The sequence below is a fragment of the Petaurus breviceps genome, unplaced genomic scaffold (assembly GCF_028583685.1).
Source record: "Petaurus breviceps papuanus isolate PSGF00001 unplaced genomic scaffold, PetGlider_PUasm1.0 90594, whole genome shotgun sequence".
In the NCBI taxonomy this organism is placed as follows: Eukaryota; Metazoa; Chordata; class Mammalia; order Diprotodontia; family Petauridae; genus Petaurus; species Petaurus breviceps.
In genome coordinates this window covers 2,639,444-2,656,266 of record NW_027187281.1, presented here as the reverse complement: position 1 = coordinate 2,656,266, position 16,823 = coordinate 2,639,444, and the positions used below count along the sequence as shown (strand labels likewise).

The 16,823-nt window shown below is 40.0% G+C and overlaps 1 protein-coding gene across 5 annotated transcripts in view; it reads left to right on the top strand.

The window, feature by feature from the left end:
• Nucleotides 1-15,494, top strand: part of SETDB2 (SET domain bifurcated histone lysine methyltransferase 2) — a 67,772-nt gene extending 52,278 nt beyond the window's left edge. For all 5 annotated transcript variants that reach the window (XM_069063645.1, XM_069063642.1, XM_069063646.1 and 2 more), the window contains 8 exons: nt 41-160; nt 2,339-2,508; nt 4,276-4,513; nt 5,084-5,183; nt 8,520-8,601; nt 10,667-11,004; nt 13,015-13,103; nt 13,846-15,494. In XM_069063645.1, the coding sequence (XP_068919746.1) occupies nt 41-160; nt 2,339-2,508; nt 4,276-4,513; nt 5,084-5,183; nt 8,520-8,601; nt 10,667-11,004; nt 13,015-13,103; nt 13,846-13,963 (1,255 nt within the window). In that variant the 3' untranslated portion in view covers nt 13,964-15,494. The remainder of the gene's footprint in view (nt 1-40; nt 161-2,338; nt 2,509-4,275; nt 4,514-5,083; nt 5,184-8,519; nt 8,602-10,666; nt 11,005-13,014; nt 13,104-13,845) is intronic.
• Nucleotides 15,495-16,823: the final 1,329 nt, after the last annotated feature.

The window sequence follows — 16,823 nt, the reverse complement described above, 5'->3', positions numbered from 1 at the left end:
TGCTTATATATTTTTCCTTCAACTATCGCCCAACTTTTAGAGAAAAATGTGCATGCCTCCAGCTGACAGCAAAGGGCTATGATGACAGTCCTGCATGGTCAAGTGTTAAACCTGCTCATGGCTATAGCTATAAAAGACTGCAGCAGCCAGTGCCCAGCGGGTAAGAAGTAGTCGTATTTTATTTGAGAGGGTTTGGAGCTGGAGAGGGCTTTCCTCTTTCTCATTATCCTCTGATATAATGTGTCTTGTTAGGTGTATCATTTGTATTTTCATACATATTTATATGTCCATATGGTCTTCCCCAAGAGGATGTAATCTCCTTGAGAGCAGAGACTGTTTTATCTCTGTCTCTGTATCCTGAGTAGCAGTGAGCCCTTACTAAGTGCTTATTGCTTGATTGATTCTCAGAGATACAACAGAACTTAACACGTCTGTGACCATAGTGCAAAGCACAGTTGCTTTAAAAAAAAAAATACAAAAAGGTAAACAGTAAATTTGTCCTTGCAATGGAAGTAAGGGGTTTACTTATACTCAGTAACACTCATCATGCCTGTTGCCATTGGGCCCATTCTTCAAGACCCTTCCCAGAGGCTGCCTTCCCTATCACTCCAACTAAAAATGATTTCTCCTTTTGCTGATCTTATACCTAATAGTGCATTCTTTATAGTGCACACTTAATTTTTTTAATGAATCGGGTGATTTTGCCCTACTACAAGAGTTGCCTACACCTAGAAATTCTTTGCTCATTAGTAAATTTATATGGAGAATTTACAAGATCTAAACTTTGGAAGTGTGATAATCTTCTACTACCATTTGCAAATTGAAATATAGCAGATAGAGAAAGACCTTATCTACGTGGATCACTTTGAGATCAAAAGTAAACAGAAGTCTGGAATTCTCATGGCAGCCCCCTAATGGCTCCCCTGTTTCTAATACCATGTGAGGCACCCAGCCTTCTCCCCTATTTATTTTACCTTATTTACCTTTTTTTTTTTTTTTTTAAAGAAATTGGGCTTAAGTAACTTGCTCAAGGTTACATGGCCAGGTGTTTCTGGGTGGGTGCTAAGTATCTGAGCCCGGATTCAATCCCAGGTCATCCTGACACTGGGGCCAGTGCTCTTACTCGCTGAGCCACCTGGCTGCCCCTATATCTTATTTACCTTTAAATTTTCTTTTTTGTTAAGAACTTGAGGTATAGTATGTGATAATAGATATAATATATGTAGATAATAAATATAATAGATGTAATATCCAAGAAGAATTGGATTCAAGTCCTACCTTTTCCCATACTGTGTGACTCTCAGCAAGTCATTTCAACCTGCAGTGCTCAAGAGAATTCTTAAGACTAGAAATTTCTAACAGGTGCTGACCTGAATTTCCTCACTTGGTAGTTTCATATGCCAGTGGAATCACAAGTCCAGACCCTGCCCTTTATTATGAATTAATGAACATAGGCATTTTGCTATTTGAAGAACAAAAAACAGGATTGAAACCATTGCCTCTGTTAAATATATTTAAAGTGCATATTAAATTAAACATAGTAACAAAATTGTCCTGTTTATGTCCCTTTCTGAACTTTATAATTTTCTGTCTATTTTTAAATGTTTTATTGATGTTCTTTTCTTTTTTTTTTAAGTTATTTTATTCCTTACTAACTCTTCTCTTTTCCCAAAGGAAGCCTTTTCTTATAACTAATAAATATAGTCATGCGAAGCACATCTGACCATTGGCCATGCCTGAAAACTGTCTCATTCTGCACCCACATCCAATTACCACTGCCAGTGTGGCAGGGTTTGGGGGTGGGAGCAGGGTGGGATATTTCATCATTAGGCTTTTGTCATCACGATGAGTCACTGCAGAGATCCTAGTGTTTTGTGGTCTTTCGGAGTTGTTTTCTTTGACATTACTGTGATCTTCGTGTAAATTGTTCTGCTAGTGCTGTTCCTACAAGTCTTTCCAAGTTTCTCTGAGTCAGTCATATTTGTCATTTCTTACAGAACAATACTATGCTGTAAATTCATTTGTTCATTTTGTTGCTAGTTCTTTGCTACCACAAAAAGTTCTGCTACAAAATTTCTATACACATGTCTTTTTCTTTTTGATATAACATGACTTCTCTCTCTCTGCCTTCTCCCCAGACCCCTGCAGTCTGAAGCATAACTCTAAAAAGGCAGGCATTCTATGTTCAGAGTTATCCTGCATCTGTTTGTCAGTGAGAATTACTGCTGGTGCCAGTATTTGCTCTCCCCCCAACCTGGATGTTTTCTCTGAGTTATACATCAATTTCTTACTTGGGTGTGTCTGATTAATTTTTTTCTGTTACACTTTTCAATGGCAGAATTTTTGAATGCAGTTTCTTGTGCAAATGTGATCCACGGACATGTCAAAACAGAGTTGTCCAGCAGGGTCTTCAAGTGCGCCTTCAGGTATTCAAAACTGAGAAGAAAGGATGGGGAGTCCGATGCCTTGATGACATTGACAAAGGGACATTTGTTTGCACTTACTCAGGTAAAATGAAATCTTGTGTTGAAAGAAATCTGCAGTAGAGTTAGTCATTGATGATTCTTTCAAACACACTGCTTTATTTACTGAGGCTATGTTGATAATGGAGGAAGCATCATTGAAGAGGAGAGAGGTGAAGACAACTTGAGGGGTTTATAACCTGATGGCTAAAGGTGAGAGGAGGTCCCAGATATTCTGCATGGGAAGAAAACTACTGTAAAAACTGGTTTTGACCTTAAAGAAAAGGACACAGAAAAAAACAAAAGGAAAGAAGGTCCAGTTTTCTGAATCGGCAAATATTTCTTGAGCCTATACAATGTGCTTCCATATCTTCCTGACTTTGTTACTGTCACCTCCAGGAAGTATTTGGGGTGAGAGAAGAAGGCAGCTCTTTAGGTATAACAGTGAAATTAAGTTGGCCTCTCTTGTGTTGTCTAGCATTTGTTTTACTCTGAATGCAGGAGCAACACTGACCAGGCCCTCCACTTTTATTTCTGAGGAAAGTGGAGCATGGCATAGTAGGCTGTTATGGAAAGAACCCTGGTATTTTCATCACAGTACTTGAGTCCTAGGCCTGATTCTGCCACTTACAGGACCACTGTACAAAATGATCTAGATCTCTAAAGATCCCTAAATTTGAACTATCCACATTTGAGGAATAGAGGCGTTCAAACCTGAGTCAGTCAAAAGCAACAACACTCAGCCTCTGTCCACACATTGCCCTTCCATCTCCTTCTCTTCCTCTGCCCCCTCCTCCCTCAGTCCCAGCACATGGTAATTGTACCTTTTACCTTTCAAGGGTTCTTGGATGAAGAGAACGCCAACTGTCCAGAGGCTAAATGGTGCCCAAGAAGTTTCATCAATGTTTTCTGTGTTAGTGGAGCAAAGCATAAGCAGTGGACCTTCACCCCTTGTCCTGATCTAGTTACCAGCTAGGAAGAGCTATCAAGAGCCATGTTTTTAATTTATAATTTCATATTAAATTAAATTAAAAATTTATTATATTATTTATAATATAGTACATATTATATATTATAGTATAATTATATTAAATTATAAATTTTAATTTAATTAATAAATAATAAAACTAATTCCACTAGTTTTTAATCTTGTAAAACAACCAAAACAAAATGAGAGAGAGAGAGAGAGTGTGTGTGTGTGTGTGTGTGTGTGTGTGTGTGTGTGTGTGTGTGTGTAAATCTTCACAGAGTATTTTATTGTAGCATTAGAACATGGGGCAGAAAAATGGACTACCAGTTCAAACAAGTATATTTCTAGCAAGAGTTTGGATTCTAAACGATTCTAAAATCTGCACTTTTAAGGCTAGACTTGCCAACCTTTTGTATTACTACAGTTGCACATCCTCTCTTTTATGATATTGTAGGTAAAAATGTAATAGCCATCAATGTCCTTTTGCTATCCTACATTCATACCACTAAGGTTTACAAAGCCCTTTATATACATCATAGCATTTGAACCCCACAACAACCATGTGAGGGAAGTGTCACAGGGAATTTCCTTTCTGAGTATTCTTAGGCCTGGAAGTTGTGGCTTGCTTGTTACCACACAGCTAATAAGTGTTAGAGATGGGATTTGTACCCAGGGCTCCAGGGTCCAGTACATTTAAGAACTTATTTCATTGTTAAAATCTCAGTTTTGTGAATTAGATTAATACTTTTATTCTGATTTTTTCCCAGTGAGACACGTGACTTGTCCTCAGTTACCAAGCACTCATTTTCTAAGTCTCTTTCTTAGCTCAGTCATTTCTTTCAGGGAGATTACTAAGGAGAGCCGGCCTGGAAGAAATTGGCTCTGTTGATGGAAAAGAGGAAGAAGATACTATTACCAATGACAGTGGCTCCCCAGCACTTTCAAAGAAGAGGAGAACGGAAGCTGTGTATTATGATCCTGAAATTGAGTTTGTCCAGATTGAAGTAGGAACAACTCCTGGAGACATAGAGCCTGAGGAGCGCTTGATTCAGCTCTCCAATGAGGCAGAGCCATTGATTCAGTAAGCTCCCCCCCCCCCCTTCCACACGAAGGAGCTGATTGCTGATCAAAGAGGCTTTCCCATCTTTCCTCCACCTCGAAAGCCAATTGCACCTGCCTTGAATGTCTGAAAGTAGAATGCTCTGAGAAACTTAGAGTATTATGTGCTAAAGACCTTTCCAGTGGTACCTTATTTCTCTCAGATTTGTGGAGTTATAGTCTTGATTACTTTCACTTAGATGCTCAGTGTTTTTCATTTTTATTCTTGATTCATCTAACCTAAATTTCATTTTCTGAGTTTTCCTCCTTTCTGTGTTTTAAGGTATGACTGTAGTGTTTTTCTCAGAAGGGAATATGGATAGATTGTTTGATAGATCTGTATATATACACATGGATAGACATAGGTATATAGATATGTATTTGCTACATAGTAATAATGCATTTCTGAGAAAGAGTAATTATTTGCTTTACTGGTTAAATTTTTGGGAATGAATACCCTCTGTTCAATAGAAACTTCACAGCCCAGGAAAGAGAACCAAAGTGTAGATTTTGTGTTGTATATGTAGTCACAATGATGTGTCCTTTGCCCCAGGGGTGAGAAGTATGAATATGATCTAAGAACTGAAAATCAACCAGCAACTAGAAGACCTAAAACTAAAACAGCCCTCCTTCAAAACCTTCGGGAAAAAAGGGTAAGAACTATAAGAAGTAGCAGCAGGCTGTCAAAACATAGTTGTCTCTTTTGTGAAATGACAACATTAACTCTCCTTCTCCACTTCTACTATCTCATAAAAATGGTTTTTATTTGGGTGTGAGATTTATCTCATTGTGGGATAGCATTACAAGAAGTAGAGCCAGATACATGCAGCCCATGTTCTTAAGTCCCAGTGTGTGCAGAGCACACAGTGTAATTGTGAAGGAAGAAAGGAAAAAGAAGAGAAGTCTTAAATTGGAGCCATTATGGATGTTAGAAGAAGTAGCTGTTCTTTTGGAGGGAGTCTCAGCGAGGGCTGTTTTATGGACTTTGAAGTACATGTCACAATACAGATGTGCCACCTCCCAGCATTCCTTCAGTCTCTCCCTCATGAAACATATCAGAGTGAAAACACTCCATTAAGTGGATAGCATCCCAGAGATGACTATGAATGTGACTGAGCAAAGGTGCTGCTGAACCTGTCTGTGTGCAGACTGCGAGCCAGCCACGGGTCTTCCAAGCACAGGCCCAGAAAGCATTGAAAAGAGACGGTGGGGCATAAAGCAAGTGGAAATGGTTCAGTCCAGCCAGCATTTGTTAAAGGCCTATTCTGTGTAAAGCAATATGTGTTAGGTTCTAGAAATAAACTGTGACCTCGAGGAGTTTCTGTTCTGCTGACAGGGATATGTATATACAAGTAAATGACTGCAGAGTTGTACCAGGAGGAGGATCAGGTATGGCTCCACTTAGCCTCGAGGGAAGGGGGAAGCATTCCAAGTAGCCATGGGACAGCAGTGTGTTCCGGGTTTGGGGGTCATCCTCCGTTAAGGGAACAGAGTGTGTGAAGTGTCCCAGTGGGAATTCAGTCTGGAAACCTAGGTGAGAGCCATATACTGAAGGGCTTTCAGGGATAGGCTGATGATGTTTTATTTTATCCTAGAGGGACCAAGGAGCAGCTGAAACTTTCAAGTATAGGAGTGACATGATCAGACTTGTCTCTGATTATTTTATGGATTGGGAAGGGAGAGAGACTAGAATGAGGGAGACCCAGGGCAGGGAGGAAGCAGGGAAGAGAAATTTCTAGGGAGAAATTCCTGACTTTCAGCCTCATTCCACCTAAAGTGCTCTCTCCAAAGTTACTAGTGATCTCGTAACTGACAAATCCAGTGCCCTTTTCTCAGTTCTCATCCTTCTTGACCCTCTTCAGCCTTTGACACTATTGATCACCCTCTTCTCCTTGATATTCTTTTCTCTCTAGGTTTTTGTGGCACTGCATCCTACCCGCTCCCCCCCACCCCTCCTGCCAGCTGACTACCACTTTTCCAGTCTTTTTATGTGGTATAAACCCCCCTCAACCCACCCCTCCTCCGTGTAATCTTTGATCCAGTTATACTGGTCTCCTTGCTGTTCCTCAAACAAGCCTATCCATCTCTTGTTTTGGGGCATTCTTACTGCCTGTCCCCCATGCCTGGAATGCTCTCCCTCCTCATCTGCCCATTTTCCAGGCCTCCTTCAAGTCCCAGCTAAAATCCCATTTTCTATAATCCTTCTTAATTCCAGTGCCTACTCTCTGTGGATTGTTTCCTCCTCATCCTGTGCATATCTTCATCACACGTCATTATTTGCATGTTGTCTCCCCCATTAGACTGAGCTCCTCAAGAGCAGGGCCTCTCTCTTGCCTTTCTTTGGCTTAGCACAGTGACTGGTGCATTGTAGGCTCTAAATGAATGCTTATTGATTGGCTTACTTTTGGAAATCTACACCTGGATGTCCCATAGGCATCTCAGACTCAACACAGAACTCAAGTCCACACCTCTTTTTGTTTCAGTCAAAGCTGCTACCATCATTTCAGCCACCCAGGTTCTCATCACCTGGGTCATGCTTGACCTTCGCCCACCCCCAGTCAGTTGCGATGTCTTGTCAGTTCTGTCCCCACAACATCTTTTGCATCTTTTTCCTCATCTTCATTCAGTTACTAGTCTAGTTCTGGTTTTCATCACCTATTGACTAGAGCATTATACTTATTTCCTAATTAGTCTCCCAGTATCTAGTTTCTCTTAACCCATCCTCCACACAGCTGCCAAATTGATAAACCTAAAACTTAAATGCAACCATGTCACTCTCCTGCTCAAGAAGTATTAATGGCTCCCTGTTGCCTCTAGGCATAAAAGATAAAATACAGAACTCTCTCTTTAGCATTTAAAGCTCCTCATAGTCTGGCTGGAGCCAGCTTTCTGGAATAATTTTGTGTGACTCCCCCTTAGGCTGTCACTATTTTAGCCAAACTTGCCTACTAGCTTTTCCCCATAGAGGAGATTCTGTCTCCTGCCACTGGGCCTTTATAGAGGTTGTGTCCCATGTGGAGAATGCTGTGTTCTCACCTCTGCCTCTTGGAACCTCAGGGTCTCTCTAAAGCTAACTCAGGTACCACCATCTGCACAGTGCCTCTCCTGATTGTCCCCATTGTCAGCATCTTCCCCCACCCCCAGCACAATGGGCTGTTAGGGAGTGTTTTGTCAATGGTCTGCCTCTAACAGAGGGCCTGGCATGGAGGAGGTGCTTAGTAATTGCTTGTTTTTATTGAATTGAACCTCATTTAGTATCCTGATTTTTCCTTCTCTGTACACAGATCATGTGATCCCTCAATTTAAATTCTTTATAGACAGCAGGGGTTACTTCAGTCACTTAATATACTATTTATTGACTTGACTTTATTTGAACTTCTACAGTGCCCATATATACAAAAATGTATCTTTTTGAATATTATCAGCCCCAGTCTCTCTCCTTCAAACATACATTGTCATTACAATGTCGAGAGGAATTTGTCTGTACAGTGTCTAAAATTGGAGGAGGCTAAAGTCCTTTAACCTGACTCTGCAAAGTGGGAGCAGGGGAAAGAATGATCATCTCTAGTGTTCCCAGCTGTTAAAGAAAAATGTGCTGTACTAGAGATTTAAGGTGAGAACTTTTTTCCCCTGAGGATAATTGGAATATTGTGAATGTGGACAGAAGTCTTTTCTTTATTTAAAAGCATTGTAATACTAGCTCTTGGCATCTGCATAGTCATCAGTATCTCTTGTCTCAGAGGGTCCCAGAAAATAGGACCCAGCCCAGGGTTGGGTAGGAAAGCTGCGGTTTGGCTGCTATTTTTGTTGATGTGTCTCCAAACTATGGTTAAGAAATTATTACACCCCCATACCTGAGATGAAAAACTAATCTGATTAAGACTAATCTTGAAATTCACTTAGAAAAGTTCTAGATGCTAATTGCCTCTCCTTCTACAGGAAAGTAAGTGTATCAGCCTTTCTTTTTCTTCCTTTCTTTTTTTTTAAAGGGAATTATTACCCTGGAGTCTGGTATAAGCTCAGAAGAGGATGATGAAGTCCAGCCATCCCCCAGTAACAACAAAAAGAAAAGTAGGGTTTTCTTTCGCTCCTTGCCTGTTTTTAATCTAACTTTGAGTCATCCATCCCTTTTTTAATTGTTCTTGAGCAACGTGAGAAGCATGCTGTCAAGCCTGGCACTTAGAACCAACCTAATAGCTACCGACACTTGATGAGGCCTGCTCCTCCAGTGTCAGGATTGCTAGAAGAAATTCGACAATGGAATCTTCACAAGTGTCAGGCAAAAGCAGCCCTTTTGCAGCTCTTTTCCTGGGCCTAGAAACCTTGGGATAGAAGAGTCCCTCTCAGTTCTGTAGTTGAATCAGAGCCTGGTTCTGGAGGGTAAGCAGTACTCCTGAGAGAACTGTGGCCCCTCCTTAGCCTTCTGTTAGTGTCATGCTAAAATATTGCCACGCTCTGCTCGTTGTGCCCAGAGGCCCCTGATGATAGGGTCACAGATCTAGGACTGAAAAGGACCTTGGGGGCCAGCCAGTACAGCCTCCTTATGTTACAGATAAGGAAATAGGGTATTGGAGTTGAGAAGGTTTTGGGGGCCAACAGCTGAGAGGCATCATTCATTACAGAAGTATTTGGCTTCTGTATTTATCAGTTTCTATCAAATTTACATGGAGCTACGTGAAATACTCTGATTTTCATTACAAGAAGCAGATTGGTTATCATCATCCTGTAGGATTCCCCAAGAACCTACTACTGAAAGGAAGAGTGATGACTGTCCCCCTTTATCTTCTAAGGACTTTGGTTTAGGAGGCAGGACAGCTTCTGAGGCTACAGTATGTTGAAGGAGAAAGTGCTAGAAAAACAAATACTATTTCTAAGCCCATTCTTTTAACTTGTAACTCATTTCACTGGTAAGTTCATTCATATTGTACATTTTCAGGACTCTTTTCTTTGGAACGCTCTTGAGCTTCATGGACAGTATGTGATTTAAATATTAATGCATTTAGGAACAGAGACAGCAGCAGCATGATTAAAGCATAGCCATAACTGAAAAGAAGAGGTCAATTTAAAGAGATAAAATAAGCTTTTTTTAAAAGAGAAAAAGTAATAACACTTTTTATGCCATTCAAGTTACAAAGGAGATTTTCTCCTTTGCCTAAAGAGAATGATTTTTCTGTTTCCCTACTACTCAAGAACTTTTTCCTCATTGGACCCATGATGTTATCAGTGTAGACACTCCCTCCCTTCTACACCTTGTCATCCTGTGAGCGTCCACCACGTTCCTTGGAGACTTTCTCCTGGGTCTTTTGACATTGCATAGAAGGTTTGCTTTGGTTCCTTGATGAGGCAGCATCCATACTACTGCTACTTTTATATTCCTTTTTAAAAGGTACAAGCAGAAACTAATCTGCCAACTGAGACCCAAAACAATAATATATACTGTAAAGATATGTGGCTTCATCAGTCTTAGTAAGACACATGTCCACTGAAACTGGCTACAGCCTCTCTGCCTTAGTTGATGGTCTTTTCAAGTTTCTACACTAGAATAGTTTGTTGGTCTCTGGCTAATCTTTCTGACCTTTGTGAGTTTGGTCTTCAGATGACGTGCACACAGTTCATCCGTCACCTGGCCCGTCCTTGGAGGTTTTACTGGCTTGGTAGAACCTGCCAGAACTTACATTTTATTGGCATGGTCTGAAAGATCCCAGGGTCACCAGCCCATCATTGTCAGGCATTAGAAGAAGACATGAGTAGAGAAATAATCACATCATCCATACCAGTGCAGATCCTGTTAGTTTTCTCCTGCCTCACAGTACATATCTTAGGGGCTGCTTCTGAAACTATGTGTTGTATCCCTTCCCAATAGAATGTAAACTCCTTGAGGCCAGTGAATGTTTCATTTTTGGCCATGTGCCACCAATGCCTAGCATATAGTAGGCACTGAATGGAATTGTTGCAGCTGTTAAAGAATGCTGCCTATCCATGTCAGAAGCTAATTCCACATTTGAAGAAAAATGAGCAGTTTTCTGGGGAGATAAATTTGAGACCAGGACCAAGGATGTGTGCAGTTCTATGATTACAGTATTCATCCCAGTGCTGTTCTTCAGCCAAACCTTAAAAGTTCTGATATTTCTCTTAGGGGAGTCAAGCTGCTCTGGTAAAAATTCCAAAGACAGGCTGTTGACCAACTGTACCGTGTTAAATAACCATCATCGTAAAGAAAAAAGTCCAGTAGAGAACACGTGTGATCAGGCAGCCTCAGTGTGTGATCTGAGTGGGATGAAAGAATGTGAGGTTCAGGAGCACATCTCCCAAGAGGAAGGAGTGCCGGAGAGGCAAGATCAAGAAATCTTTTGTGATGAAGAGTCGCTCCCTGAAACACAAATCCATGTTTCAGAGTCTGTGAAGAATCTGCATGAAGATAGCATTTACTTATTGGATGCTACTAAAGAAGGAAACGTGGGTCGCTTTCTGAATGTGAGTATCCACACTGAGATGAGGTGGAGGCTCCTCTCCACACAAACAAAGGCATGGATGGCCTTATGTCAGGTAGGCTGTGGAGGGGCCTCTTGTTCAGCTGTGAGCTGAACTTAAGGACCCGGAGGGCCTTTCAGTGATTTGAGCTATGATCTCTAACCTGTGCCCTGGGATTTTTAAAAAATAAGATCATAGGAAAAAAACCATTTAATTCAGAGAAGAGGTATAGGAAGATTCTCTTGCAGTTTACTGAAAAATTTCACAAGATTGAAGTTACCCACAAAAAAAGTTTCAGTATTAGAAACATCTAGGCTGCAACACAGAGTGATTTTCTCTCTGAAGTGCTGTTCATCAATACACAAGGTAAAATGTTCCGAGTTTATTAAGGAATATGTCTTACATGGAGTTAGGGGAAGGAACTGAGTTGTGTGATTTCCTATTTATCCTAAATTCAGTTTGAAGTATGTCTGTAGGTGCACTGTGGGTAAGATTCCTTCTCACTATCATAATAAAAATAGCTCTTATTTTTATACAAAATGTTTTCTTCACAACAACCCTATGAGATAAGTAACCATTTCACAAATGAGAAAACTGAGGTGCAGAAAAGTTAAATCACTTGCCCAGGATCACAGTTTCTGGTGGGTTTTTTTTGAAGGGATGGTGGTCTTTAGGGTCATTGGTTAAATAGTACTTCACATTTTACAAATACTTTCTTCCTAACTACCCTGTGATGTAGAGATACATTTGCCATGAAACTATATCCCTTAGCATTGGTAGAATGAAGGACAAGGGACCTTTTACCTGTTTTTGTGTGACCAATGAGCTAAGAATGGTTTTTATATTTTAAAATAAAGTTTTATTATGTTTAAAGGTAAAAATCATTCTTGTGGCCAGTGGGCCAGATTCAGTCTTCTGCAGTAGTTTTGCTGATTTCTAGACTAGAGAATCCTTTTCCTAGTGGAATTCCCCCATGTGAAGCCGTCTAGGATAATGCAATATCTGCTTCAAATGTTAGCTTTGTCTACCTTGGATTATATATGCAGAATAATTTTACAGAAATGCACAAATTGAGTTTTTTCCTTCAATGTGAAAGGAATGAATGTGTATTTGCCACGTTAGGTTCTACCTGCCATGGTCAGAAGGACACTTAATAAGATGAGGGTAGAATCTTCTCACTCTCCCCCCTCAGCTTAATAATACTATAATAGCTGGCTTTTACATAGCACTGTAGGTTTTGCAAACCACTTTACATCCAGTATCTCCTTTGACCTTGACAACAACCAACCCTTTGAAAGAAATACCTTCTTATCCCCATTTTGCAGAAAAGGAAATTGAGGCTAAGGCAAGGTAAATAACTTCTGCAGTGCAATGGTAAATGATAAAGGTGGAATTTAAATAAAGAGGCTCCTTCACACCAAATCTGACTCCCTATCCATTATACCATAATGCCCCTCAGGGCATGGCCATGCTAAGCATCAGACTATGTAATTCTGGGATACCCAGCTGTTATGTTTCAGGTTGGCTAAATTCTGGGGAAATTATAACTCAAAGGATCCACGAGAAGCCTTTTCTACCTCTCCCAGCAGCTAGGTAAGCCTTATATAGTGGGGAGAATACTTAGCATTGAGATAACCAAAAGCCAGGATGCTTGCAAAGGAACAAGAACAGGCCTTCCATCCTGCCTGTGTTCCTCAGTGATCTGTATTACCTGTGTGAGGACATCTAGAACACCTATCCTTATTTGCCATGGGGTTGCTTTGGGCTCCTTAACTTAATGGGAAGGATGGAATGGGAATGTGTTTTCCAAAGAAAATGACTTTTCCATATGAAATAACTCTAAACCATCAACAGAAATTAAGGAAATCTGAACACTTGGTCCACAGTAAAAGAAAGAAAAGAATAAACTTTGAAAACCAAATTATGTCCTGGTGCTTTTAAAGAAAAAAGCTTTGAGCCTTCTAATTCTTTTTAATCTGTATTATATTTCAGATCTTTTTTTTTTTTTTACAGCATAGTTGTAATCCAAATCTCTTCGTGCAGAATGTTTTTGTAGAGACACATGACAGAAATTTTCCATGGGTGGCATTCTTCACAAAAAGGTTTGAATTTAATTTTGCTTACGTAGGGGAAAAACATAACAGGTGTGACCTTAAAACAACAACAAAAAAAAACAGGTTCTTTATGTCCTTAGAATAACTAGTTGGCACCTTTGTCTATTTTTTATTGCCTAATATTATTCCAATTCGATGCAATTTTGAATTATTAACATGTCTTGAATTTCCTGAAATATTAACATTGGTTCTGAGACTGTCCTGGGTCACAAGTATGAACACCTGGTTCAGATAAAATGTAACCCAGAAAGTTAAATGTTATAGAATTCAAAAGGTCTCCTGTAACAGTAGGCCTTTCCTGGCTACTTATCCAGGTCTTCATTCTTCAAAACCTCTACACAACTAATTATAAGTTGTGTCATATTTGATTGATTATTTTCAATTGATTTAAATTTTTTTTTAATTGGAAAGTAACTGGTCTTCCTAACAGACTGTTTTAAACACCAGAAAGCATGTGGAAAATAATTTTGAAAAGGGTTAATGGGATATATATGTACCCCTACATAATGATTTATACAGAGTATTTCCCTGGTAATAGGTGGTAAGCTTCTCAAGGGCAAGGACTGTCATTTTTCTATTCCTATCACTAACATCTAGCACGATGCCTTACGAAAAAAGTTACATTTGTTAAATTGAATAATACAAAACCGAACTCCATGTGTGTTACTGCTGTTCATTGTGGGTGGGCATGTATGTTTGTTTGTTTATTTATTTATTTGTTGCTTTTTAGGCATGTGAAGGCTGGAACAGAACTCACTTGGGATTATGGCTATGAAGCTGGAAGTATACCTGAGAAAGAGATTTCCTGTCAATGTGGCTTTCACACTTGTAGAAAAAGAATATTATAAACAAGAGTTTTATGTATGCTGATGTCCTTTAGTATAAACTAAAGAAAGAACTATACAAAATACCCCCAATTAATAGTGCATGCACCATCAAGAACTTTGTCTTAAGAATTCCACTCTGAGGTGGGGCTCTGGTGGGGTGTTAAGATTTTTTTTCTCATTTCTTAAGTGTAATTTATGAATCCTGAAATAATGACATAGAAACAACAGAAAGTGAACAAATAGATGTAGACATAGGCTCTTTACTTCCATGCAGCTTTTGAATAAGCAGGGTGGAAGTAATTGTTTTTGTATGGTAGGAATATTAACATACAATTTGTTCATTGTTTTAATATGAATGCGTTTAAGGAAGCATATGTCACAGAAGGATTCTTCTGTCTCTTATTCCTGTTTTTGAGGAATATTTGTTTTTGGCTCATGCCCCACAGGTGCTGAACCTCACATCTTCCTGGCCTTTATAACTTAAATTATGACAGATGTCTGGACATAACATAAAAGCTTTATTTGTAGGGGAAATGGAAACCATATGATAAAACAGAAGTAAACTAAGACCTCACTAATTCTGACTGTGTAAGAGCTCAGCCTGAATTGTAGGATACTTTTAAAGAAATGTTTCTGTTACTGCTCTGTATATTCATCAACTGGGAATTTAAAAATAAATTCTTGCCTGGTTGAGGGCCTTGAACCACTTTCTTTGCACAACTTCCTTCCCTTCTGAACCCATCAAAAAGCTTCACATGTTCCTTACTACATTACGATAAAACACATTGATTATGTCTATTGTTTGCAGTTGTGCTGCATAGTAGGGGAGATAATAATTTAGGTAAGATTAACTCTCTTCCCTCAAACAGACATCTGTTGGGAAGAGGTCATACTTGGAGAGAGGGAGGGTTATTGGAAAGGGATTACTGAAGGCTGCTGTGTTTCAGTTGGACTTTAAAGGAAAGGTAAGGATTCCATAAAGAGAAAGGTCATTCCAGGCTATGGCTTGAGCAGTAGTATGGCATCAGAGGAATATGTGTTTGGGGAAAGACAGTTGCCTAGTTTCCCCAGAATTTAGCCCACCTGAGACAGAACAGCTAAGTATCCCAGAATTACATAGTCTGATGCTTAGCATGGCCACGCCCTGAGGGGCAGGCAGCATTGTGTAATGGATAGGGAGTCAGATTTGGTGTGAAGGAGCCTCTTATTTAAATTCCACCATTAACATTTACCATAGCACTGGAGAAGAGGGATAGAAGTCCAAAGGAGAGGTTTTATGGAGGGTGGTGAATGCTGGGCAGAGAAGCTTGAACTTTACTCAGGAGTCAGAAGGCAGCTATTGAAGAGTTTTGAGTAGAGGGGCTAAATGACTAGTATCAATCAAGTGACTGTTCTGAGCCTTTCTCATTAAAAAGACAAACAAACCCTAGTCTTCGCTCGTTATTCATCTTCCAGTATATATTAAAGCCTGTAGCGTTTGTTTCGAATATACTAATCTTCCTTTTCCTCTTCAAGACTTTGCCAAGTTTACCTTTATGCATGCACTCCTTCCTTTAAAACTGAAGCTCAAGGCACATCTGCCCAAGCTTTCCTCTGATTGATCCTACTTTTAAAAAATTAGAACTGACATTTTAGTAATGCTTTAAGGTTTGCAAAGCACTTTACATGCATTATTTCATTTGATTTTCACAACAACCCTGTAAGGTATGTGATGTGGCTGTAATTAGCCTCATTTTACAGATTAGGAGACTGAGGCTGAGAAGTCAGGTGACTTGCCCAGGGTTGTACAGCTAATGAGGCAATATTTGAGATCCCAGCCTTTGTATAAACCACCCTTAATGCCTGACTCCAGGATCAACTTTAAAAAAAAAAACTTTCTGTAATTTGTACATATTGTGTTAATTATGTTTTGTCTCATCTGTTCTGTTATACTGTAAACTGTCTGAGGGCAGGGATGGTGTCTAATCCTTACTATGTACCCCTACGCATAAACTGTATGGTGCTGTGTGTGCACCCTATGGGTGCTCAATAAATAACTTGTTACCAATTGACAGACTCATGACTGATCAATTTTGCTTAGGATGAATATGGAGTCGTTTCCCACCAAACACTGCCCCAGAGCTCACAGAGAAGATTATTGCTACAAGCACGCCTGTTAACTCTAAGCCTGGTGACCTGTGTCTAGTCAGATGCTCTCACACAACACACTGTGTTGGAATAATGTAAACTAGCCCTTCTCCCACCGTTACCCCCAAAAGGAAGCAAAGGACCATGTGTAGAGAACTTTCAGAAGTTTCTCGGCTTCGCTAATGAAATGTTCCCCGTCCCTATGTTAATCTGAAAGTCTACAGGGCAGACAAGCAGGAGGGCGTATTATGAAGGAAACGCTTTGGGGTCCCTTGACCTCACCTCGCTAAGGTATATTCCCCTGGCCTATACAGTAACCTGCAAAGGTTACTGGGCACATAAGCTAGAGGGGTGTAATCTTTTTTGTTTATGCCTCGGAATATGGTCCTAGAATAATACTCTGATAAATAACTAACCTTAAGCAAGGGTAAATAGTAAACAGGATTAAGGAAGGCGCCTTCTACATTATCTGCAATCCTTTGATGTGGGATCTTTCAACATTGCATTCTTTTGGGGTGTCTACTTTCTCTTGCGGGGCATAAAGACTATGAGCTCCTTGCATCTTTGGCTCTGTATGAAATGGCCCTGTAATAGACTATTGATTACGCTCCCCTCTCCTTATTCTCACCGTTGGCTAGCCCACCAACTGCGCTGGCCACAGTAACCATGGATTTGAGTCAAGGCGACCAGGGTGGCGGGGTGGATCATCTTGGTCCTTATGCGTTTGACAGATAAGGAAGTTGAGGCTCCGAGA